Raw genomic sequence first — 22,597 nt, 5'->3', positions numbered from 1 at the left:
TCACTTGTACTGAGGAGAGAGCGGAGGTACAAGTGGGGCTGCGCAAACACTCAGCATCTTGTCGATGTCCACCTGGGCGGACTTATCCACCTCAGCCTTGAGGCGGCCGCTGCCCCCCAGCCTGGGCAAACACCCAGGCTCCTCTCCCACCTCCTCTCCCAGGGGAACCAGAGCATGGGTGGAGGACACAAATGTACTGGGGCAGGGCTGAGTGAGGCCCGAGGCCAGCTCACCTGCCACGGGCAGCAAGGCCTGCAGTTGCTCCACACCGGCCTCCTCGGGGACCAGGGCCAGCTCCAACTCAGGCTCCGTCTCTGCCTCAGCCTCCCTGTCCCCCTCCCCTGCCTGATTCAGCTCAGGATTGCAGTAGTTGATGTACTGGTACAGGGGCCGCAGGCGCTGGGCCTTCCCTGCAAAGACCCGGGGCAGGGCAGGGGCTGGAACACCCACGCTGTGCCATGTCAGGGTTCCATCAGGCAGGAGGAAAAGGGAAGGCCCAGGGGCTGCCACTCACGCTCTAGCCCCAAGGTCTCGGAAGGGGCAGACACCGTGCTGGCCAGAGCTGGGAGCACTGGAGCCCCCAGACTCTTGCGCTTCTTGGCTTTTTTGTGCTGTTTGGCAGATGGGAAGGGCTCACTCTGGCTACTCTCTGACTCCTCCTTCTGCAGTGGCAGCCCCTGTGGCATCTCTGCTTCAGCCCTAGGATGGGCTTGGTGGCTAGGCCCTGGGAGGCTGGGGGACAGGAGGCCTAAGGAGCCAGCCTCCAGCTTTGGCTCCTGTGCCCTGACCATAGGGAATAGCCCTGCCTGTCTACTACCTGGGGCCCAGATTCTCGTCCCCTTCCTGGTCAGTGAGGCTCTGGGCTGGACGGGGGACTAGAGCTCATGTGAGCTCAGTACCCTACAAGGCCTTGAGACTCCTCATCCGGATGCCCACCCCCCGCCCCCCCACCCCCTCGCTCCCTCACCCCCCTGCCCCCTCACCCCCCCCACCCCCGCTGCCAATGCCAGGGCTCTTCAGGAACAGAGGGAGTGAGGAGTGATGGTGGTGGCAGGGGACAAGGATGCACTCTGTAGGAGTGTGAGCCCAGCCAACCCCCTCCGCCAGCCCTGCAGCTCCTTCCCTCTGAAAGCTCCCTCACTTGACAGGCTTCCTCTTCGGACCATGACTGGTCCTCACAATGGAGGCCATAGGCCTGGGGCCTCTCTCCTCTAGTGAATCCACCTCTAGCTTGAGCCTCTCTTCCTCCAGCTTGAGTTGTTCCTCCTGGAGCCCTGGCTCTGAGACTAGTCCTGTTGGGCACTTGTCTTCACCCAGGCTCCGGCAGGCCTCATAGGCTGGTGCCAGGCACGGGTCTGCCATCACCGGACACTAGAGGGACACATAGGTAACTGGTCACCAGGCAAAAGATACAGGGGATCAGTCATGAGACACCTGACAAACACCAAATGCAGATGAAGGGCACCAGCCCGTGCCCCTCCCTGCCGAGGAGCTTGTCCTGGCAGTTAGGGGGGCGTCGCACAGAGTTTGGCCTCTTAGAGTGCCCCGGACAAGTGTTTGAAGACTACACAGCCTTGACGGTCACCTCAGAGCTCTGAGCGTGGCCACCGGACGACTCCGCGAGCTGTGCCGGCCCCGCGGCGGTCCTCTCCTGGGCTCCTGGCCGTCTCTCGCCCCCGGCTGAGGCCATGGCTGCGCGGGGTCAGCGCTTCCTCGGAGGTTGCTTGCGGGGAGGAGGGAGAGAGGCCGGACTTGCGGACCTGGCGCTGACGCGAAAGACCCGCCGGCGAGGGCAGGCGGGTGGGAAGGGAACCTGACGGTGGCTCCGCTCCACCCTCAGCTGGAACTACAAGCCCCAGAAGGCTTTGCGCCAGGGGGCCTTGGCCCCTGACCTCGGGGACGGAAACTACTGTTGCCTGGCAACAGCAAGCCCGTGGGGTTGTAGCAGCGGGCGGCAAAACTGCTCCGGTGAGCGCCTTGCCCGATTGTTGCGAGGAAGGGGTCGCGAACTGGGCAGGAAAGTGGGTTAGGAGCGGAGGCGGCGAGCGCTGGCGGGGTCGGGCTGCGCGGCGGGGACCGGGAATGGAGGGCGCCGCTGGGGTCAGGGTCCGGGCCCAGGACCGGGGAGGAGGCACTGGGTTGAGGAAGGGGCCTCTGTGCACCGTTGCAGGGCAGCGACAGCGGCATGTGCGAGGGCCCATCCCGCATCTCGGGGCCCATCCCTCCAGACCCTACGCTCTGCCCTGACTACTACTGGCGGCCGGCCTCGGGTGAGTTGGAGGGGTGCGGCGCGGCGGGGCGAGGCCCGAGCGAGGTTCTGGCTCCGCTCCACCACTGAGCTCCGCACTGAGCTCCCCGTCTGGCTTGTCAGCCCAAGGACGCCTTGAGGGAAACGCGCTGAAGCTGGACCTGCTGACTTCGGACCTCGATTTGGACGCCACCCCTCCGCGTGGCCCCCGCGTAGGTCCCGGAGCCAGAGAGATCCTGGAGCGTGGCCGGCGTGGCGTCGGGGGAGTGCTGCTGCAACTCGGGGGCATCTCCCTAGGCCCTGGGGCCTCTCCCAAGAGTAAGTTCAGACAGAAGGGGCAATGAGGCCAGTATGAGGTCAAACGCTGATCAAAACCGTTGCTTCTTCCCAGATCTGGGTTCAGGCTTTGCCTCCCTGAGTGTCATTTTCCCCAACTATAGAAGGAGGGGGAAATGCACTTACTTCCTCACGGGAGAGGACTGAATGAAGTAGTTCCCAGGAACCCTAGTTCAGCTTAATGAATTCATGCATCAGCGAAACATTGTGTGTTGAGTGCCTACTGCCTGCCCGCCCTGTAGGTGCTAGAAAAACAATAAACAAGTGAAGAGATGGATATAATATACAAGATGATTATTGGTGTACTTCACAATAAAAATGTAGAGAATAATCAAGGACAGAAGAAGATAATTACTATGTCAGGAAGGGAATGTAGTGATGTGTATACTGTCTTAGATGGAGAGGTCAGGGAGATCTTTCTGTAGGAGGGAGGGTGTGGGCCCAGTGTGTGAACTCCAACTGGGAGTTGGATCTCCTGGGCTATATGTAGGGTAGAGTCTGGCAACATCTTTTTCCAGGGAAGGACCCTAAAGACCATGAGAAGGAGAACCTGAAGCGGATCAGGGAGATCCAGAGGCGCTTCCGTGAGCAGGAGCGCAGCCGGGAGCAGAGCCAGCCCAGGCCCCTGAAGGCTCTGTGGCGCTCGCCCAAATATGACAAAGTGGAGTCCCGGGTCAAGGCCCAGCTGCAGGTACCTACCTTGGAGAGCCAGAAGCATTGTTCATCTTGTTGACTGATAGGCAGTTATACTCAGATCCGAGTTATGGGGAGGGATGAAAATCACAGGGGACTAGGGTAACAGGGGCTAAGAAATAGCTGAGTTGCGCAGAGTCGGGCTGGAGTTTCCTCAGAAGTGGCGATGGCTGGGTGATCCTGAGGGGCAAGTAGGAATTAGGCAAGGGGAGAATGGGAGAGAACATTCTACTGAGATGGAACCTCACAGAAGTCCTAAGACCAGAGGGAGTGTGTGCAGTGGGATGTTGTGTACAGGGGAGAAGAGCATGATGCTAGGCTAAGAAGTCAGCTGGACCTACATCATAAAGGATCACATAATCCACTTTTCAACCTTTCTTTCTTTCTTTTTTTTTTTAAGATTTTATTTATTTGAGAGAGAGAGAGCATGAGCGGGGTGGGTTGGGGTGGGGGCGGGCAAGAGGCAGAGGAGAAGCAGGCTTCCCGCCGAGCAGGGAGCCCGGTGCGGGGCTCGATCCCAGGACTCTGAGATCATGACCTGAGCCGAAGGCAGACACTTAACGACTGAGCCACCCAGGCGCTCCTCAACCTTTATTTCTAAGGGCAGTGAGAAGGGCAGGGGTACTGTGGTGGGATTCTTCAGTAGATAGTAGTACCATATCACTATCCAGAGTCCTCAGAAGGAGGAGCAGGATTGAGAGAAAAGACAATAAGGTCATATGCAAATTTGTTGAAACTGAAGCATTTGTGGGACTCCCAGGGGGTTGGGAGTGTGTCCAGGAAACAGATGGAGAGTCAGATCTGGATCTGAAGAGTGAGACCCAGGAGTTATTGAGGATTAGGCTGATGACAGTGAGACCAGGGAAGTGACCCTGGATTTGAGGGCTTGGAGGCCAGCTATGAGTGACCTTGGTCGGGACAGAGCCAGGAAGCTTGGCCAGGAAGGAGAGAAAAAGGGAATGGTAGCCAGAGCTAGGACTGGTTTGTTGTTTTCCTAAAAATGTGAGAAGGAGGGGTGGTTTGTTGTTCTCCTAAAGATGTGAGAGACCCACATATTTAAATGCTCATGGATAGAAGTGTTCCTTCAAGAGGGAAGAGGCCCATAGGGCTGGAGATAGAGAAGTATCCTCACAGGCAGAAGGAACAGAAGCTCACTCTATGGCTGGCTTAAGACCCTGACTTCAGCTTGACTGAGTCCTCTGCTGTGCCCTGCCCTCCAGGAGCCCAGCCCTGCCTCTAGAACAGAGCCTGCCCACTTCCTGCGGGCACATTCCCGCTGCGGCCCTGGGCTCCCGCCACCCCGTGTCCCCAGCCCTCAGCTAATCCCACCAGGCCCCAGTGCTAAGGTGAGAGGATGGGTGGGGGCTGGGGGGGCAGAGATCTTGAGGGGTTCAGGAGCACATCACGGTGCTGTGTACCCCATCGTGCTTGCCGTGTCCTGCAGACGCCAGGCCTGGGTGTGGACTTCATCAGCCACAATGCCCGCACTGCCAAGAGGGCCCCCCGGAGGCACTCCCGCTCACTGCAGGTCCTGGCTCGAGTGCTGGAGCAGCAGCGGCAAGCCCAAGCGCACTACGATGCCACGCAGAAGGGCCACATGCCCCATTAGTAGGTCCCACTGCCCAACACCTAGGGTGAAGGGTGCCTCTGGAGGGTGGGAGGCAACCTCTGCCCTAGGACCATCAACTCTGAGCCTGTGCGTCTGCAGCTTATTGGAACGCAGGGATCTGTGGCGGCGGGAGGCTGAGGCCCGCCAGCAGAGCCAGCCGGACCCTGCCATGCCCCCTGGCCACACTCGCATGCCTGAGAACCAGAGGCTGGAGACACTGAGCAATCTGCTCCAGAGTGAGTTCGTGGGCAAGGGGTTGGGGGGGAGTGGATGGGGAACCCAGTGGGGACCATGCAGCCCTGCCTGGCACTCACTGTTCCTGGGCCCCTTGTAGGCCAGAGCCAGTTGCTACGTGAGCTGGTCCTGCTGCCTGCTGGGGCAGATTCACTCAGGGCCCAGGGCCACCGTGCTGAGCTGGACCGGAAGCTGGTGCAAGTAGAGGAAGCCATCAGGATCTTTTCCCGCCCCAAGGTCTTTGTGAAGATGGATGCCTGAGCCCTTTTATGGCGGTAGTTATGGGGGTCCTCACTGAGAATCGCCACATGGTTGCAAAGGGCAGGATGAGGCCCCATCATAGAACGGAGTCTGAAGACAGGAGCAGTGGGGTGGGCAGTTTCCCCAGAGCACTCTTCCCAGCCACTGGTGGCTGTAGAAGGGCAGCCCAGCCTCTTAACCCCTTTGTCAAAATTAAACCTTTTGTACACAGTGAGGTTTGTTTCCATAAGAGCTTTTTCTTACCCTAGAAATGCCAAGTCTGGTGTCCCTCCTGCTGCTTGACTGCAGGAAGGTCTCTCTGTTTTCCTTACCACTCCTGCCTCGTATCCAGGGCAGAAGGCAAAATTGTGAGACCAAGGAGGACATTAAGGCTGGGACACAGAAAGACCATGACTGCATTTGTAGAAAACCTTTAATGTTCCCCAGACTGAGAGGGCCCTGTGAGCAAGCTTAAAACCCCCACTGGGGAAGTCCCTGCCATGTCCCAGCAGCCTGGAGTGGCAAGGGGCTGCGTCCTTGCCTGTCAGAGGCTAAAGCCACTACCATCTCCTCGCATGCTACTCCCCCATCCACAGCTGGCCCGCTCCTGATCATCCAGGGAGGGCAGAGAGCTTCGGGCACCAGGAAGTAGACGGCCCTGGCGCAGGTCCCAGCATGGAGGCCCCTTAGACAGCCCGTTGGAACAGGGAGGCTGGCGGTTCTCAATGACCAGATCACTGCTGTCATCGTCGCTGTCAGCCTCAGTAGGCCCAGGCCCAGCAGAGGGAGGCCCTGACAGACGCCCAGATGCCCCACGCACCACATTATTGCGCTGATTGGCTGGCTTGACAGTGACAATGAGGTTGTGGCTGTTGGCGACCATCATGTCCGTCACTTGGTCCAAGGTCTTCCCAGCCACCTCAATACCATTGACCTCGAGGATCTCGTCACTGACTGCCAGCAGCCCTGTACTCTCAGCCAGGCCCCCTCGTACCAGGCGGGAGATGAAGATGCCTGGAACCCGTTCCAGGCCCTGGGGAGCTACACGTACACTCATGCCATCTCGGATGTAGAAACCCAGGGGGCGGTCAGAGCCATGCTTGTGCAGGCGTACGCGTCGGTGGGTCTCAGGCAGTAGGTCCACATCTATGACTGAAGAAACCTGGCGGAAATCTTGGGGCAGGCTGATTAGTAGGGGTGGCCGGGTGCGCAGGGGTGCCACTGGCCGAAGTAGAAGCCCTTTCTTGCGCCGCTGCAGAGAGTTGGAGGCAAAGGCCAGGCCACTGGAGTCAGCTTCTGCTGCAGGAGAAGGGGGGTGCTGAGATCAGAGACCCTGCTCTCCCACGTGGGCCCTTTTCCCTCAGGCCCAGGCCTGGGGAAGGGGGCACTGTAGCTATTTCCTACCACTTGGAGGTCAGGCCAAGGGCAGGGACTGCAGAGGGTGAAGCCTGGACGCCCTGGGCATGGGCTAACCCTTGTAGACCTGCCCTGCCGTCCTACCCCACAGAGGCTGCCCACTGTACCCCATCCTCCTCACCCCGCTTCTGTACTAGCAGGCGCAGCGGTGGGGGCCCGCTGGCCAGGGCCCGGTGCAGGCTGTCGTCGTTGGTGAGGGGCAGTAGGTCGCCGTGAGCATCTGTATAGCCAAGCAGCACGTCCAGGCCCGGGATCTGGTGCACTGCACGCAGCAACCGCGAAAACTCTTGGAAGCCACTCACCGATGCGCGGGGCAGCGCGAAGCGTCGGAACTCAGCATCAAACTGGAGGCAGGGGGTGGGTGAGAGGAGGGGTCAGGACAGAGCCCGTGCCCTTTCCCACCACAGGTCCGAGGGTGTTAGAGGTCGGAAAAGGCTGTCGCTACGGCTGCAGCCTTGCGCCCAGGCCTCAGCTCCAGTACAAGGGACGCTGTCCAAGGTCTTCTCCCCTCCCTCCAGGTACCAAGGCCACAGAGGGACTCTAGAGGCCGGCAGTGGAAGGAGGATGGATGGAGGAAAGCGAGAGGAAAGGCCGGAGAATGGGACATGAATGATGGAGGCGAGAAAAAAGGTGGTGGGGACTAAGAAGCTAGGAAAGGGGAGAATAAGGGAATTGGAAGCGCCTAGGGCCGAGGCCGGAGCCGGGGCCAGAGGGGCCCTTACTTTGCTCTTCACCTCGACGATGTTGTCGGGACTGCGCGCCGGAGTCCTCTGCGGCCTGGCCATGGTGGGGCCGGGCGGGCCGGGGACGGTGCCCCAGGCGGCCCGCCGAGGCGCAGGTGCACAGCCCCGGCAGGCCGGCTCGTGCCGCCCCGCCCCTGGCGGTAGCACTCGCCCCGCCCTCCCATCCGGACCATGACGTCAAGGGGGCAGCGACAGAGAGTGGAACGCGGAGTCCACGTTTCCTAGGAAACGGAGATGGGGGCGGAGGCGTCTTCGTGTGCTCTTACGTCATTACGCTACGGCGCGCAAGTCTCTGGAGTGTGGGGGAGGGGTATGGCCAATCCCAAGGGGAAGTTGAGGGAAGTGACATTTATTGAATGTTGTCTATGTACTATTATTTCCATTGGCCTTACCACGTTACATGACTGCATGTTTTAGATGAGGAAACTGAGCCGTAAGTATTTGCTGAGCTCCGCGGGTTCACACGGTGTTGAACTGGCTTTGAGCCGACTCGCTTGACCACTCCTGGCCGCAGCCTCAAGCCCCGGATCCCTCCCTCTCCATCCGAGCCAGCCCTTGGCCCCATCCTTCCCGGTGTCACGGGAGTCTTAGCGAACGGCCCAAACGCCAGGCCGCTGCTCGGAGACACCCGGGTAAAACCAAGCAGGTTGGCAAGCCATCCTACCCCACAAGAGTCTGCACGCAACTGTCCGAACAACACGGCTCGTGCGCACGCGCGGACACGCATGTGGGCGGGGCCTCGACCTTGGGTCCCGCCCAGCCACGGTGCGCTTCCTCTTCCGACGAGAGGCGGGGCCCCGGCGTCCGCGGGAAACCCAGGCTGGTGGTTCTTTGCTGGGGGCAGCTGCGGGAATGGCAAGCTTGGGGAGCTTGGTCCTGCGGCCTTGGATTCGAGAGCTGGTCCTGGGGTCAGATGCACTCTCAAGTCCGCAGGCGGGGCAGCTGCTCGAGGTGAGTCCCCCACACTTCTCAGGGCTCGGAGACCAGGGCAGGGCCCGAGGGCGGTGGGATTGACGCCAGTCGACGCCGTCAGGTGCTGCAGGAGGCCGAAGCCCCGGGCCCGTCCCGCGCCCCTGACCCGTCTGAAGTCGCGGCCGCGCTGCTTGTGTCTGACGGGACCCACAGTGTCCGGTGCCTAGTGACGCGGGAGGCCCTGAACGCCTCGGACTGGTGAGAGAGGCGGCGCGGGGCCTGGGGAAATCCGGGTCTCCGGGAAGAACGCGAGGCTTGAGCCGGAGGTGCGCGGGCCGCAGGCGGGCGGGGCTGTTTTCGAGCGAGCTAAGGCCGTGACGGTCGCGCTCGCGGCAGGGAGGAGAAGGAGTTCGGCTTCCGAGGGGCAGAAGGCCGGCTGCTGCTGCTGCAGGATTGTGGGGTCCGCGTCCAAGTCGCCGAAGGCGGCGCGGTGAGTAGTGAGGCTGGCTTGGGTGGGTTAATGAGCCTGACTCCGTGACAACTCCTAAAACCTGCCCCTGAACTCACTTCAGCCCGCTGAGTTCTACCTCCAGGTGGACCGCTTCAGCCTGCTGCCCACAGAGCAGCCCCGGGAACGGGTGATTGGTTGGTAAGTGATGCCTGCCCCCACCAGCTGCTTCTCCCTACCCACGCCTGGCTGCCGTTGGTATAGGTCTTTTGGCTGGGAGGGCTCAGGCCCCTAGTAACAACGTTGCCTACTACTCTCCTTTTTGTCCTCAGCAACCAGGACCCGGATGTGCAGAAAAAGCTCTTTGACTGTCTGGAGTGAGTATGGAATTGGGCTCTTCAGTCAAGTGTGGCTGTGTCAGGGGATGGCAAATGTGTGTAGACAGGCCTCAGGATTGTTCCTCAGGCTTGTCCTCTCTCTTTCTATAGGGAGCACCTTTCAGAGTCCATCTCCCCCAGTGCAGGTACTTACAGGGGTTGGCCAGTGACCCTAACTCCCGCGGAGTGACCTCCCAGTCATCACCTCTTGCTTCCTTAGTAAGCTCTTCTCCCTACCCACCCTTCCCTTCCTTCTCTCTAAGTTTTGGCCCATCCTCTGGTCCCCTGCCCTCAGGCCTTTCACTATCCCAACTTCTGGATGAGGTGCAGGAGGACCAGGAGCATCGGGGGGCGCTAGTGCGCCTGGCTGAGAGCTGTCTGACGCTGGCAGGCCCTTGCACAGCACCCCCCCTCACCCGCTGGGCCTCCTCCCGCCTTAGGGCCACGGTCAGTCTGGGGCTTCCCTTGGGGAGCGTCAGGGTGAGGAGTTGGGCAAGGGCTGTGCTGAGAGTTTATGTCCCCACAGGGAGAAGCTGTGTACACAGTCCCCAGCGCATGGCTGCACATCTCTGAGAATGACCAGCGAGTTCTGAGCTCTCTGGGCCCAGGGCAGAGGGCACAGGGTAAGGAGGACTGGAGAGGGGAAGAGGGAGTACCTGGGGGCCCAGTGCTCACAGTGCTAATAAGCTCCCCCTGACCCTCAGGCCCTGAGCTGCCCCCACCAGACCCAGCTGTGCAGGACCTATCGCTGACCCTCCTCTCTCCTTCCTCACCTACTTCCTCAGGTAAGGTGGTGCTAGGCCCAGGCATTCACTGCTGTCAGCCAGGTTCCCAGGCTGCTGCAAAGGTTGCACACCCAGGTGGGGGATGAACACAGTCCCGGGAGGCCTGCCTAAACTCACGGGCCACTGAGCTGAGAGGGCTGTGCCCACAGTCCGTCCCCTCCTTCCCAGGAACCCCAGCTTTATCCAGCCACATGTCCTCAGAGGAGAGCGGTGCTAGCATCAGCCTTCTGCCTGCCCTGTCCTTGGCTGCTTCAGACCCAGTGCAGAAGGGCAGCTCCCAGGCTGTACCAGCCATCTGTTCAGCCCCTGGCCCCCGGCCCCCCAGCTCCCCACTCCTGAGCTGCACCCCAAGTCTGTCACCCCTGGGCCATGTACCCAGTCCACATCAGGCCATTGTGACCAGGGCCCAGAAACCTAGCCTGGAGTTCAAGGAGCTAGGGTTGCCCCCCAAGAAATGGCAGCACTCTGCAAGGACAAAAACGAGCACAGGAGCCCTGGAGTCCAGCCCTGTTTGGGTGAGCATACATGGATAGTAAAATGGGGGAAGCCTTGGGTGGAGCTGGGAGTAGCGGTGGAGGGGTAGCCTTGGATGGGGTTAGGGGTCCTTACTGGCCCCTCTCCGGATACCACACCACCTTCAGGACCCTCCAAAGAGGCATCGTGATGGTTCTGCCTTCCAATATGAGTACGAGCCACCCTGCACCTCCCTCTGTGCCCAGGTCCAAGCTGTCAGGTGAGTGCCTAGGGCTGCCCCTACGCTTTCAGTCACCAGTCCCCATCCCCATCCCCGTTGACCTACAGCCATGGTTTTCTTCCCAGGCTCCCTCCCCAGCTTGTGGCCTGGGCCTTGCACTTTCTGATGGAACCACAGCCAGATTCTGAGCTAACCCAGGTGTGAGGGAGCATGGGGGAGGATGTATGCACACAGATCCATGCCTGGGATAGACAAACAGTGCTCCACACTCTGCTCCTTTGAGTTTTTTAATAAAATAATCTCATGCGGCAGGAAAAGGAGAGGGTCAGGGGTTGGGGCCGCCGCCTCTTTGGTCTGTGGCTGGGGAGGGTGGGTTTGGCTCAGGGCTGGAGGGCTCTGTAGGCAGTGGGGGCAGAGGTTGGGCTCCAGGGCCAGATCCTGCAAGGGGAGGAGGAAGGGAGAGGAGGGGTCAAGACTGGACCAAGCAGTCCTGCCCCCCCCTCCCCTCGCAGCTGGCCCCAGCCTCCGCTTACCGAGGCTTGGAGATGAAGGTGCCTCAAGCTTTGGTCTCCGCTTGAGGACAGGGGAGCGCTGCAGCCGCAGGGGCCGTTCTGAGAGACACAAAGACTTGGGGGCAGTTTTGCTAGGGGCTTGCTGCCTGTTCCCAAGCCTTCCCCTGCATCCTCCCACCCCTGGGCAGAGGTCACTCTTCTGGAGGTGGAGTCAGGGCTAGGAGGAAGGGTTTGGCAGCCCCTTGCTCCAGGCCTTTGGGCTCCTTGATTTCTCAACCCCTTCCCTCACTGGTGGCCCCCTCCAAGGACCAGAGCCACAAAGGGAGCCCTGGAGTCTACCCTCCCCCATCTCCTCCTGCACTCAAGCACACAGAGAGGTGTTCCCCCTCACCAACAGGGGCCTGGAGCTGGTCCTCATGCACAGACACTGCTCGTCGCCCTGCTGAGAGAGGCCTCGGCCTCAGCTGGCCATCTGGGGGAGGCCAGGATATCAGGGTATGGTCTGGACAGCTATCCCGACCCCAGCCCTTGCCTCCCTCCTGTCAGGGTCCCCAGCCCCATATTGGAGTGGGGCCTAGGGTGCCCGCTTACCTTCATTCCTGGGGCCCAAGCAAGGGTCCTCAGGGAGGCCCAGGCTGTCTGGGGAGGGGCTGGCTCTTCGTGGGCTGGGACAAGGGGAGGGGGGGCCGGGACCGTCCTGTTGGCCCCAACCACGGCCCCTAAGCTCTGCATTCAGCTGCTGCCCCAGTGTCTTCCAGCTGGTAGACTCAGGCCCTTGACCCTCCGGACCAGGTCTGCACGAGGGGTCTGCAGGGAGAATGGTATGAGCCTAACCAGTGGTCTGACAACCACCCCCCCTACCGTTGCATGTCCCCCAACACAGTCCGTGGCCCTTACCAGCAGACACGGAGTGGGTGCGGGACTTGATCGAGATGGGAGGGGCCTCTGCGGAACTGTCCATAATGTCACCTGCAACGCAGGGCTGGGGGTTCAGGCACCAGCCCTTGGGAGTGAGGGGAAGAAAAACCTGGCCTCTTCCCCTTGTCCCCCCACGAGAGCCAATGCCTTGGAGACTAGCTCCCTAAGGACAACTCCCTCACCAAAGCTGTACTGCCCTAGCACAGGGTCCCACTTACCATCCGAGCCAGCCTTCTTGATCTCTCCATCCTTGCTCTGTAGGAAACAGGGAAGTCAGGCTCAGTCTTGCCCTCACTCTAGCCTTGTTCTTTCTTCATTCTTGTAACTACCAGTAAATGCCCACCAGGAGATGCTGGGATGGGTGAAGAGGAAACTGATGTAACCCAGGGGTGGTGATGAGAGGCTGGAAGCAGCGCCCAACAGAGGAATGTGTGACAAGGCCCTGAGATGCACCGGGTGGAGCACAGCAAGATGAAAGCAGTGACCAGGGCTGAGGCCTTGGGGCGGGGTTAGGAGGCAGGGCAGTGTCTTGAGAGGAAGTCCCTGGAGGATTTGCTGTTTCAAATGCAGGTGACAAGGTCAGGGTTCTGTTCGATCTACAGCGGAAGGACCGTCCCAGCTCCAAGGAGGAGGTAGCAGGGGCCAGGGCAGAAGCCAGGAAGGAAGGAAGGCTGAAGCTGAGGACTATTTTGAGGAGGAGGAGGTAGAACTGATAGAGCTGTCTGTGTGTCATGAGTCTCCTTCTGGTCACATATGTCACCCACAGACTGCCACATGTCACCTGCCCCCTCACTGTGCACTTGTGGCCCTCCCTACTTACTTGCTTCCTCTTGCCTTCGGTACTCCCGCTGCCTCTGCTCACGCCGATCCTCTGCAGCATCACTTGGACCCGCTGTTCGAAGGATGGGGCCAGCTCTGTGTCTCCCCGCTCCAGGGGCCGGCGCTGCGGACCGAGAAGCCCAAATGGGGAGAGAGCCCACTGCCTCAGGCCTTGCAGAGCCCTCGCCCCATGTCCCCAGGCCTACCTTGTCAGGTCTGGCACCCAGTGTTTCCTCCTCCTCCTCAGCCGGTAGTAGTATCATTGAATAGGCTTTGCTTTCCCGAGTGTAACGAGGCCGGCTTCTGCGGGCAGGGTCAGGGCTGCTGGTGCCCCCCTCAGCCCCACCAGGCTCCTCACCACGGCCGGGACGGGCTGGTGGCCGCAACAGGTCTCCGAGTGTGGTCTTCCGAGTGCGGGGAGCTGCCCCAGGGCTGGTCTCTAGATCAGGCCGTGGCCCCCGTGTTGAACGAGGCTTCTTGAAGGCAAAGAGGGTACCCAGCTTCTTTCGCAGTGTACGAGGAACAGGGGTGGCACTCCCCTCGTTGGCTGGGTCCTCTTCAGGGACCCAGCTGTGGGAACAGCCAGCAGTGAGTGGGAAGGCCCATGGAACAGCCCACCCTCTCCCACCCCCTACAACCGCCCCTTACTCACAGGCGATCCTGCTGGATCAGCCTTTTGGAGAAGAATTCCTCCACGCCCTCGTCCACGCGGGCACTGAGCCCATTCCCTTCCTGCGGCAGGGCTGGGGGCACCTGGGGGACACCATAGGGTCAAGGCTGAGCACAACCATGAATTGTTTCCACCCCTTGTCTAGTAGCCTGGCCTGGGCAACTCCAGGACGTGGGAGCTGGAGTGACCCTGAGGGGCTACTGCCAAACGTTCTTGTCCAACTGGTGGGCAGAGATACTGGTTTCACGTATCCCCTCACCAGTAGTTGGCCCTGGACATATACACCCAGCCCACACCTGTTCTTGTCCCGTGGACTATCTACACTCCCTGAACCAGCAGGCTAGAACCCACAGGCCCCCTGGGTCACACATTCCCATGTGCCACCCCCTCTGCTCCAAACAGTTCCCCGCAGTACCCTCCACCCCCACCCGGCCTGCTGGCAGCTCAGCGGCGCCTGCTGCTGCGTCAGACCCTCTGGGGGGCCTCAGGCTGACTCTGCCTTCTGCCCTGTATCCACTGCCCCCACCAGTACCCAGCACACACAGATCTCCCCACGTAAACACCCACTGGACCTGCAGTAGAGGCAGGACTTGTCCCCACAGCCTGAGGCCCAGCATCAGACTGAAAGTAACCCTGGGAGAGGGAGGATAAGATGGACACCCTCCCTCGCACATCCATCCATGCAGAGGGCCAACCCAAGATGCAGTCCTAAACTGAGATGTACCCCCAATGAAATCCACACACTCATGACCCTGCATGGGAACGGCCTGGGGAGAGGGTGGCCAGGAATAAACCAAGACACGGCAGTACGACCAGGTGGTCTCAGGCCCCTAAAATCCACCTCCCTAGCCGCCATCACTCCTGAGGAGCAGAAAAGCCACCCGTGACCCCCAATTTCACGAGCTCTAGAGTGGGGGAAGGGCGCTCACCTGGGGGCCCCCCGGCGGTGGCCGGTGGTGGTGCTGGCGCCGTGGCCGCGGCCGGGCCCGGGTCGGATGGCGCAGGGGCTGTCCAGCGGGTGGCAGGTCCATGCGAGGCAGTGGGCCGGCCTGGAGTCCAGGGGTGGCGGGGCTCGGAGAGCCACTCGCAGAAGGCCCCGCCTGCGGTTCTGCATCTTCCCCCGGAGCCGCCAGCTCGGGCTCCGGTTCCTCAGCAGCACCTAAGGGGAGAGCACCAGAGGAGCACCGAGCAGCAAACCCGGGGAGGTGGTGGTGGCAGCGGAGCTAGGGCGGCGGGGGACCCGCCCAGGGCGCGGGGAGGGGCCCGGCTACGCCGCCCGCCCCCCGGCCCCTCCCCCCCCGCCGCTGTCCGTGGTGCTGAGCGCGGCCCCGAGCGGCGCGGCCCTGCGCTGCCGCCAAGCATGCGCATCCTGGGGTTAGAGAAAGGGGGAGGCGAATGGAGACAGTGTGCGGCTCCTGGTCTGCTCAGGTCCCGCTTCATGCTGACCATAGCAGACCCCAACCTGCGAACTGCACAGAGGGCCTGGGCTGGCTCAATCAAGGGTCAGGGAGTTCCTAGGACAAGACTAAATAAATGTGTCCACGTGTCCAGGTCCCCAGATCTAATGGAGAACTTTCAGCCCAACCTGGTTAACTCCCTTTCCCTCCAGGCCCTGACTTACTGTGAGTGGAGGGAACCTGGGGAAGACATTGGCTGGACTCAGGCCATTTCTGTGGAGGATTGTCATCCTAGTGGGGAGGGCAGAAACTCAGTCTGGGACACAGGCGAGCTGCCTCCCAGCCTTCCACACTTCATAATAAGATGGGAAGATCCAGAGTTCTAGGCCCAGAGTTCTGGGGCCACATACCTTCTGCTCCTCTTCATCCTCATTTTCCTTCACCTCCTCAGGGAAGAAAAGACCTTCCAATTCTCCAGGCCCAAGGGGGCTGGGCTCACCCCCATCCAGTGCTGGTATGGCAAGAGGCATTGCCACTGTTGCCTGCTGAGCCAGACTCTCCACCTACAATAATACCAGGCACCCCAAAGATGGGCAGTTGGGCCTCAGCCATAGTCCCATCAGTCCTAAAGGAACCCTGAAATACCCCTGGGCTATATGACCCCAAAAGACATTATAGAACCCCTGCAAGGCAGTGGCCAGGTCAGTGTGTGTGTGCGCGCGCACAATTCTCCCTCACCAGCCGATCCCGGGCTGCATTCAGCCCCTCCAGAGCCTGAGCCACAATGCTCTCTGCCAAAGTCCCTGTGACTGACAGCCGCATATCCCTGAGAGCAACAGAGAGCAAGGATTAATGGGCTATCTCTGCCCAGTCCCGTTCAGTCCAGTCCAGCCCAGGCCCATCCAGTCTACCTGAGCCTAGTGAAGGCATCTTGCAGCAGGTGCTCTGGGAGCAGCTCTGGGAGGCCCCTTGAGCCCACCAGGACCCCCTCTAGCTGCTCCCTCCACCTGGGTCCCTGTAGCATCTGTGGGCAGAGGCTCCTTGTTGTGTCCAGTGTGGCCTGAGTGAAGTCCTGGGCAAAGACCAGAGCATGGAGAGTGTGGCCTGAGGCTACAACCCCCACAGAACATTGATGCAAGGGATATCACAGTCAAACCTATGCAATAGGGGTCAAGCCTATATATATATATGGACATGGGGCTGGGGCAAGGGTACCATCTTACCTGAATATCCTTGCGGCAGACCTCGCCCACCTGTCCTAGGAGGCCCTCTAGCTTCTGCCGCAGCTGCCACTGATGACTTGGGGAGCTCCCAGCCTCATACAGAATTGGGAGAATCTGGAGGCCAAGGAAGAGGAGCTGCAAATTGACACCTAATTAAGAGGGGAAGGGTCCTTGCAGCAGCGGTGGGGAAGGGGTGCTCACACTGAGAGAGAAGTTGGCATTTTGGATGGCATCCTCCGCCTGGTGCACAGCAGCTTCACCCTGAGGCCCAGCCCCACAGCCCAGTAGCTCCACATGCTCCTGCACTGACTGACACAGTTCATTCACTTCCTGGGGAGTGGGGGAGGCGTGCATCAAGAATCAGTGCCATCCTAGCCCCCTCCAGCCTCCCAGACTCTGACTGCTTCCTTCCCAGAGTCTCCAACAGGGTGGGTGAGCTCCTGAAGCCAATACTTCAGGCCAGCCCCTCAGGAACCCTATCTGTTCAAGGAGGGCAAGCAGTGTCCCCTTTGGATCATTTTAGGGACTTTATATATCCTTCCTAAGTGTCCAGAATAGGAAGAAAGGAGCCGTTAGTCTTTTCTATGTTTTAGAAGCTCAGTCTGCTCACTAGCCACATAGAGGACAGAACTGAGGTGGGCAGAAATGGGAGTAAGGAGCCATGGACGAAGGACCTGGGAAGCAGGAGACATTTGGGGTGGGAGTGAGGAGCAGTGTGTTTGAGAGTTAGCAGGGATAGGACCAAGGAGGTCTGTAGGGGTTCTAATGTGGCCAGGAGAGACCTGGCCCAAACCTCTGTCCACAACACTTGGTGAGTGTGAGCACCGGTGAGAATGGGGTCTAGGGTAGAGAGAAGAGTCTGTGGGAGGTGATGACGTCACTTGAAGGTGTACAGAATGTGAAGCCCCTGCAGGGAGCAGTCAAGATGCCTCAGCTTTAAAGCCTGAGAACGAAGTGGGATTTGGGAAAGGATAGGTAGGAACATCTCATAAGGGCAAGGTAGTGGAGGAAGATGAAGCCAGAGAAAGGGTTGCTGGGTTGGGCCCCAGCAGAGGTCGGTGGAGAGGAGAGCCCTGCGAAAGGGAAGTCACAGATGGGGCTACAATCAGCTGGGGGTGGGGGGGAGAATTAAGGAAGGATTTTTAAATACCTCCCATCTTGAACAGGAGAGTCTACTTAAATGCTTTTAAAAGGCATCCAGGGGTGTTATTTGGGGGAGCTACCAAAAAGAGGGACTTGTCCTGGAGAGCATAATTCAGGCCCCCTAGCCCCAAGAAGGACGCTCAAACTCCTGGAGGATTCCAGGCGCAACAGCTCTTCCCATCCCCTATCTTCTGTACCGACTCAAGGTTGAGGGAGGGGACACCAACCTGCTCCGAGGGGTCTGAGACCAGACAAGGTGGCTGCGGACGGCCGGTGCGGTCAGAAGAGGCATGGTCCGCACGGTTATTCCTCAAAAGACAGGCTTGGATCTGGGCATAAGGGATATTGAGAAGCGGTAGGAGGCGGGGCCACGGCACAGAGCAGGGCAGGGGAGGAGACAGGAACCCAACCTGATGTACTGCACGTGCGGTCAGTTCCGGGCGGCTGCGATGGGCCTGGGCCACGTCGTTCAGTGGCAGAGGCATGGCCTTTAGGCTGCGGTTCTGCTCCAGGGCCTCTGCCACGTCCAGCAGGCCCAGAGCAGATGTGTGGTTCCGGTCCCAGACCACAGACCTGGGCCAGGCCTGGCTTCAGTCAAGGGCGCAGCTCCGCAAGGCTCCACCCAAACCCGCTGGCCTTGTCCATTCACCTCGCGCCCCAGTCCCCAGCATTTGCCCCTCCACATTCAGCCCCGCCCCTTAACCCAGTAAGCCTCCCCGCCACGCCCTCCTCCCCCTCTGACCCCGCCCACCGGAGTCTTGTGTTGACCCGAAGTGCCTTGGCCAGCATTTTGGCACCGGCGTCCCCCATGGCGTTGCCGCTGATATCCAGCGCCGTCAGGTTAGGATTGGTGCCGAGGGCCCGGAGCAGGACGCTAGTGGCCAGCTTCAGCCGCGACTCAGCTACGGACAGGGACTGCAGGGGCTGGAGTTAGAAGGAAAAAAAAAAAAAAGCGCCATTTGGGTTTGGAATCGGCGGTCAGCAAGGGGGGGCAGGTTACAGGGTCTGAGGGAACAGGAGTCACAGGGGTCCGTCCATTGCCTGACGATCCCGCATGGTCCCAAGAACTCACACAGTCGTCATCCTGCATGAGCTGGACAATCCGGTGCAGGACATCATCCAGGGTCTCCCTGTGGGACAGGGGACGCGGTTTGGAAGGACCTGGGTAGGTGGTGGGTGGTGGGGTGCTGTCTGGGAGGTCCGGGAGTGGGATGCGGGCTCACTTGCACCGGACGTTGAAGTTCCTTCCAAGTGCCACATGTCGTAGGGACCGACTCCTCCCGATGGCCAGCACCAGAGTCACCATGTCTGAGCCAAAGCCTAGGGGTGGCTCGGGTCACGCATCAGGAGAGGCTGAGGGGGTGGGGATGGGGTGGGAAGTGGGTGGGCAGTGGGATCGTGGGTTTCGGGGCGGCCTCACCATTATCCGCCAGATCCAGGGAGCTCACTGCGCCAGCGTCACACACTAAGTCCTGTATCACCTGAGCGCCGGCTGAGCGCAGCTGAAGGTGGAAGGCGCGGCACGCTCAGACCAACGGGCCACAGGTGCGGAGGCTCAGGCGCCCTGGGGCCCGCGCTCCCGCCTCGCAGCCCCACTGCCTGTGGGCCCACTGCCTGCTCACGTCCCGGGCCGGGCGCTCACCTCACAAGCGCTGAGGTCCAGGTGCAGGTCGCCCGTGTGCATGTTGAGCGCGAGGCCTTCCAAAAGGGCCCTGGGAGGGGATGTTACAGGGGGTGGCGGGAGCTGGGAAAGGGGCCCCAGGGCGCGAACGAATACCAAGAAGGAAGGGCCAGGATGCCGGGAGGTCCCGGGAGTGGGGGGGGAGCGATAGGAGCGGGGTGAAGCTCCGGGGGGCCCCGGCCGGGGTGGTGGCCGCACACGTAGCCGTGGGCAGCGACACTGACCTGAGCGCGTCGGGCGGCAGCTTGCAGCCCGCCAGGCCCAGGTGCCGAAGCGTCCCCGCGCGGCTGAGGAAGAGTTGCAGCGCGGCGGGCGCAGCGCGGGACTTCCTGGGGTGGGCGAGCGGGAGGAGTGGGCTTCCGGGCGCAGGGAGGCGGCTCCCCGCAGCCTCTCCCCCACCCCCGCCCGGACCCGCCCCCCTTACGTGCGGGAGAAGACGTTCCTCGAGGCGTCCAGGTGGCTAAGGCTGGTGCAGCAGCCGCGGGCCAGCGCTGCGAACAGCTGCGGGAGGAGGGTGTGGGCTACACCGACGGAGGACAGAGCACCCCCCCCCCCCGCCCCCGGTCTACCCTCCGGCCTCGGGCCCGGCCACCGGCCCTACAGATCATCCCCCCACCGACCACCCTCTCACAGTGTCCAGGGCGGTTTCGGTGCCCGCGAGATTCAGGAACGTCAGAACATTAGGACGGCTCAGGAAACTATAGAGGCCCTGATGAGAGGACAGGGGCGGGAGGGAGTCAGGGATCACCTCACCAAGAGCTCCCTGACATCCCACTGCCCCCAGTCATTGCCTCCAAAGACAACCACTCACCCCATTGTCCTCCGAGGCCCCCAGCGCCCCAGGGTTCCCGGAAAGGTCCAAGTGGGTCAGGGCGGTGTCAAAGGCCACATTGGAAGCCAGTGCCCGGCCCAGAGACCTCATTCCTGGTGGCGGAGGAGGAAGTGGCTCAGCAATCGGGCAGATCCACCCCCAAGCCGCCCCTGGCCTACCCCACCTACCTCGTGGCGTCAACCCTGTCTGCGAGAGGCTGAGTCTCCTTAGGGCTCCAGGACGATGCTCCAGGTGTCTGCTGAGAGCAGTCACGCCTAGGGAATGGGGGCAGCTGTGTGGCTCTCACCTCCTCCAGCACCAGCCCCCTGCGGTTCCCTAGGTTCAGCCATACCTCGGTCATCCAGCAGGTTCCCAGTGAGGCTAAGCTCCCGGAGGGCAGAGCCTGAGTGCCCTGCCAGTGCCTGGGCCAGTCGCCGGACAAAGTCTCTGGGGACCAGACCCCAGGCATGAGACTCCTGACCCTGGATTCCCATCTCCTCCCCAGGCCACAAGCCTCCTCATCCCAAGCTCCCAGACTCCTGTCCCCAAGCCCTACCCTGTCCCCCTTACCCTCTCAGGCCACAGTTCTCCAGCACTAGCTCCTCCAGGTGGGACGACTGACTCATCATGTGCAGAATCTGCTCTGAGACCTCAAGGCTCTGAGAACCAGAGTGGGGCTCAGTGAGTTGCACCCTGGCCCCCGCACCGTTGGCCCCTCCCTGTCCCTATGCGCTCACCAGCTTCATGTCCACGCAGGAGAGGCACTGGAACCACAGGTTGTAGGACAGGGCGGCCACACTCAAGGCCAGGTCCCTGGGTGGGAGAGGGGGCAGGGGGAGGGGCAGAGTTCAGGGCTCTCCATGGAGAGGCCGAGGCTCAGGAATGTGGGTCATGGGATGTCCCTCCCTTCCCACCCTTGGCAGGCCACAGACCGACTGCCCAGATGGCTGAAGTCGCATAGGCTGAAGTGGCGGCAGCCTTGGCGATGGTAGATGGTGTCCACATCCTGGATGGGAAGAAGATGTCTCCCACCGGGCTTGGGGTCACAAGGGGGAAGGGGACCCGATGCACACGGGGGGATCAGATGTCTCCAGAGCCCCCCCCAGGGAGGGCCCTACTCTCACCCACTGAATCTCCTCTCGGAAAGGGAAGCCATTGTAGTCACACAGAGCCTCATAGGTCTCCAAGAAGCCACCTGGGGGAGGTGCCAGGGGTATAATGGGGTGAGGAGGAGAGAGACAGAAGGTCAGGGAGGGAGGAAGATCAGATCCGAGCTGGGTGGTGGCTGTGCTTGGAGTGACTCTGTTCAGTTTGGGAGACCCCCAATTCAGGGGTCTGGGGCTGCAGGATGGGGGGGTAGGCTGGAAGTCCTGGGTGGCCTTTTCTTGGCCCTCACCACAGGGGCTGCTGGGTGCAGTGTCCTCGGAGGGGCTGCTTCTCTCCAGCCGAGCCAGCATGGAGGGGGATGTGGGCCTCCGGAATAGCTTCCTGGGGAGGGGCAGAAGGGAGAAAGGACAATGGACTTGTAGCCCCTGGGACGGGAGGCAACCCACTGGTGTCATCCAGAGCACTCCCGTGCTGCCCTCCTTTCCTGCCGGCCCCCGTAGTTGTTGGGCCTCACCCAAGGCTGGAGCGAGGGAAGACCTTCTTGATGGCTGCGGCGATGTGCTGGGCCAGCTGCTCCAGAGCAGCCACGCCAGGGAACTCCAGGACCAGCTCGGGCAGGGACTCTAGCTCAAAAGTCACCTGGGGTGGGACGGCGGCTGGGTTGGGCTCCGCGTGCGGGCGCAGGTGGAAGGGGAGGCGCAAACCAGGCTGCAGGCCACGGGCTGGGGCATTAGCTGTCTCACCTGCGGGGGCGTCTCCTGCAGCGCCATGGCCTGGACCTCCAGGTAGCTGAACGTGCAGTCCACCTGTGGAGAGCCGCAGTCAGCTGGAAGCCTGGCCCTAGCCCCGGGATCCCAGTCCCCTGTGCGGCTGGGAGCTCAGAGCCAGCCCTGCCCGCGGGGGAGCCCAGGGCTGTGCGAAGGGCAGAGCCCATGGGACAACCGTCACCCAGGAAGCTGCTGGAGGGCGGGGGGGGTGGTGGCAGCCAGCCCCTGGCACTCACCCTCAGGGGGAGGCAGGTGTGGAGCAGGTAGGCCCTCCATCGTAGCAATGCCTGGGGGGAGAGAGTGTCTGACGCCCTGCGCAGGCCAACAGGCTCTTTTTGCCTGGGCCCCAGAGGCCCTCCCAGGCTCTGCCCCCTGCCATACCAGGACATGACCTCGCTCAGCACCCTCCCGCTCTGGTAGCCAGGTTTTCAGCAGCAGCTCGGCCTCCTTGGGCCACAGGAACCTGGTGATCTCGCCTGTGGAACGGCAGCCTGCTGGGTGATTTGGTCCTCCCGCGGAGGGCAACGCATGCCCATGGTCTGTACCAGGCCTGTGGCCTGGGCTCATCTATGGGCCAGCAAGGAAGGAGTGGAGTGGGTGTGGGGGGCGCCAAGCTCTTCCGAGGAGCAGAGAGAACCGCTTGCAGATGCTCCCTGGACGCTGGGTGTGCTCCGGTTCTGGAGCCAAGTAGGCGGGAAGGGCCAGCGCTCACCTCTCAGCTCACACGATATGCCGTCGGGGGTCTGGGCCATGGGGCCGGGCCGGGCCGCCGGGTGGCCCCAGGAGCTCGGACGAGAAACAGTTGCGGGCGGGC

At 61.3% G+C, this 22,597-nt stretch overlaps 5 protein-coding genes across 8 annotated transcripts; 2 read left to right on the top strand and 3 right to left on the bottom strand.

Moving 5' to 3' along the window:
- On the bottom strand, positions 1 to 1,690 carry CUNH16orf86 (chromosome unknown C16orf86 homolog). The gene is made up of 4 exons (XM_032424212.1): positions 1,586 to 1,690; positions 1,147 to 1,371; positions 515 to 761; positions 1 to 410 (listed from the first exon to the last, which is right to left on the bottom strand). Exons 1-4 carry the CDS (start codon positions 1,688 to 1,690, stop codon positions 1 to 3), a joined length of 987 nt encoding a protein of 328 aa, XP_032280103.1.
- Positions 1,691 to 1,760: 70 nt separating this feature from the next.
- ENKD1 (enkurin domain containing 1) lies at positions 1,761 to 5,609 on the top strand. Of its 2 annotated transcripts, XM_032424539.1 has the most exons (8): positions 1,761 to 1,968; positions 2,171 to 2,270; positions 2,372 to 2,566; positions 3,103 to 3,275; positions 4,498 to 4,623; positions 4,722 to 4,885; positions 4,986 to 5,122; positions 5,221 to 5,609. In XM_032424539.1, exons 2-8 carry the CDS (start codon positions 2,186 to 2,188, stop codon positions 5,379 to 5,381), a joined length of 1,041 nt encoding a protein of 346 aa, XP_032280430.1. In that variant the 5' UTR covers positions 1,761 to 1,968; positions 2,171 to 2,185; the 3' UTR covers positions 5,382 to 5,609. The 2 variants fall into 2 exon arrangements, with proteins under 2 accessions (XP_032280430.1, XP_032280431.1); XM_032424540.1 differs by lacking the exon at positions 4,498 to 4,623 and having other exon boundaries at positions 1,762 to 1,968; positions 5,221 to 5,608.
- A 166-nt stretch (positions 5,610 to 5,775) lies between these two features.
- Positions 5,776 to 7,717, bottom strand: PARD6A (par-6 family cell polarity regulator alpha). 3 transcript variants are annotated; one of them, XM_032424543.1, is made up of 3 exons: positions 7,511 to 7,717; positions 6,898 to 7,120; positions 5,776 to 6,659 (listed from the first exon to the last, which is right to left on the bottom strand). In XM_032424543.1, the coding sequence occupies exons 1-3, from the start codon at positions 7,559 to 7,561 to the stop codon at positions 5,905 to 5,907; spliced, it is 1,029 nt and encodes a 342-aa protein (XP_032280434.1). In that variant the 5' UTR covers positions 7,562 to 7,717; the 3' UTR covers positions 5,776 to 5,904. The 3 variants fall into 3 exon arrangements, with proteins under 3 accessions (XP_032280434.1, XP_032280432.1, XP_032280433.1); XM_032424541.1 differs by having other exon boundaries at positions 5,777 to 6,659; positions 7,499 to 7,714; XM_032424542.1 differs by having other exon boundaries at positions 5,777 to 6,656; positions 7,499 to 7,712.
- Positions 7,718 to 8,192: 475 nt separating this feature from the next.
- Positions 8,193 to 10,961, top strand: ACD (ACD shelterin complex subunit and telomerase recruitment factor). Its single transcript, XM_032424515.1, has 12 exons — positions 8,193 to 8,470; positions 8,553 to 8,689; positions 8,828 to 8,921; positions 9,004 to 9,080; positions 9,212 to 9,256; positions 9,368 to 9,402; positions 9,552 to 9,703; positions 9,783 to 9,879; positions 9,961 to 10,041; positions 10,210 to 10,556; positions 10,683 to 10,774; positions 10,861 to 10,961. The coding sequence occupies exons 1-12, from the start codon at positions 8,372 to 8,374 to the stop codon at positions 10,937 to 10,939; spliced, it is 1,335 nt and encodes a 444-aa protein (XP_032280406.1). The 5' UTR covers positions 8,193 to 8,371; the 3' UTR covers positions 10,940 to 10,961.
- CARMIL2 (capping protein regulator and myosin 1 linker 2) lies at positions 10,945 to 22,597 on the bottom strand. Its single transcript, XM_032424514.1, has 38 exons — positions 22,496 to 22,597; positions 22,165 to 22,259; positions 22,020 to 22,070; positions 21,760 to 21,822; positions 21,531 to 21,655; positions 21,306 to 21,397; positions 21,034 to 21,104; positions 20,842 to 20,915; positions 20,647 to 20,722; positions 20,480 to 20,568; positions 20,262 to 20,356; positions 20,098 to 20,184; positions 19,910 to 20,022; positions 19,730 to 19,807; positions 19,523 to 19,599; positions 19,323 to 19,427; positions 19,060 to 19,129; positions 18,838 to 18,919; positions 18,641 to 18,737; positions 18,490 to 18,547; positions 18,169 to 18,341; positions 17,828 to 17,990; positions 17,645 to 17,746; positions 16,476 to 16,604; positions 16,275 to 16,388; positions 15,963 to 16,123; positions 15,790 to 15,877; positions 15,462 to 15,614; positions 15,276 to 15,342; positions 14,584 to 14,813; positions 13,637 to 13,737; positions 13,191 to 13,554; positions 12,986 to 13,108; positions 12,384 to 12,420; positions 12,145 to 12,216; positions 11,839 to 12,054; positions 11,269 to 11,346; positions 10,945 to 11,173 (listed from the first exon to the last, which is right to left on the bottom strand). Exons 1-38 carry the CDS (start codon positions 22,533 to 22,535, stop codon positions 11,061 to 11,063), a joined length of 4,122 nt encoding a protein of 1,373 aa, XP_032280405.1. The 5' UTR covers positions 22,536 to 22,597; the 3' UTR covers positions 10,945 to 11,060.

Source organism: Phoca vitulina, unplaced genomic scaffold (genome assembly GCF_004348235.1).
Source record: "Phoca vitulina isolate PV1807 unplaced genomic scaffold, GSC_HSeal_1.0 scaffold30, whole genome shotgun sequence".
Classification (NCBI taxonomy): domain Eukaryota; kingdom Metazoa; phylum Chordata; class Mammalia; order Carnivora; family Phocidae; genus Phoca; species Phoca vitulina.
This window is presented reverse-complemented; position numbering and strand designations above follow the sequence as displayed.

Excerpts from the sequence above, each read along its gene's own strand:
- ENKD1 (XM_032424539.1), top strand. The coding sequence starts at position 2,186 with ATGTGCGAGGGCCCATCCCGCATCTCGGGGCCCATCCCTCCAGACCCT. Across the intron at positions 2,567-3,102 it reads CCCTGGGGCCTCTCCCAAGA|GGAAGGACCCTAAAGACCAT; the intron begins GTAAGTTCAGAC and ends ATCTTTTTCCAG. Across the intron at positions 4,624-4,721 it reads CACCAGGCCCCAGTGCTAAG|ACGCCAGGCCTGGGTGTGGA; the intron begins GTGAGAGGATGG and ends CGTGTCCTGCAG.
- PARD6A (XM_032424541.1), bottom strand. The coding sequence starts at position 7,561 with ATGGCCAGGCCGCAGAGGACTCCGGCGCGCAGTCCCGACAACATCGTC. Across the intron at positions 7,121-7,498 it reads TCGTCGAGGTGAAGAGCAAA|TTTGATGCTGAGTTCCGACG; the intron begins GTAAGGGCCCCT and ends CCCTGCCTCCAG. Across the intron at positions 6,660-6,897 it reads CCTGCTAGTACAGAAGCGGG|CAGAAGCTGACTCCAGTGGC; the intron begins GTGAGGAGGATG and ends CTTCTCCTGCAG.
- CUNH16orf86 (XM_032424212.1), bottom strand. The coding sequence starts at position 1,690 with ATGGCCTCAGCCGGGGGCGAGAGACGGCCAGGAGCCCAGGAGAGGACC. Across the intron at positions 1,372-1,585 it reads GCCACGCTCAGAGCTCTGAG|TGTCCGGTGATGGCAGACCC; the intron begins GTGACCGTCAAG and ends GTGTCCCTCTAG. Across the intron at positions 411-514 it reads CGAGACCTTGGGGCTAGAGC|GGAAGGCCCAGCGCCTGCGG; the intron begins GTGAGTGGCAGC and ends GGGTCTTTGCAG.
- ACD (XM_032424515.1), top strand. The coding sequence starts at position 8,372 with ATGGCAAGCTTGGGGAGCTTGGTCCTGCGGCCTTGGATTCGAGAGCTG. Across the intron at positions 8,922-9,003 it reads AAGTCGCCGAAGGCGGCGCG|CCCGCTGAGTTCTACCTCCA; the intron begins GTGAGTAGTGAG and ends AACTCACTTCAG. Across the intron at positions 9,704-9,782 it reads CCTCCCGCCTTAGGGCCACG|GGAGAAGCTGTGTACACAGT; the intron begins GTCAGTCTGGGG and ends ATGTCCCCACAG.
- CARMIL2 (XM_032424514.1), bottom strand. The coding sequence starts at position 22,535 with ATGGCCCAGACCCCCGACGGCATATCGTGTGAGCTGAGAG. Across the intron at positions 16,124-16,274 it reads TCTGCCGCAAGGATATTCAG|GACTTCACTCAGGCCACACT; the intron begins GTAAGATGGTAC and ends GTCTTTGCCCAG. Across the intron at positions 11,347-11,838 it reads CTTGGGCCCCAGGAATGAAG|AACGGCCCCTGCGGCTGCAG; the intron begins GTAAGCGGGCAC and ends TGTGTCTCTCAG.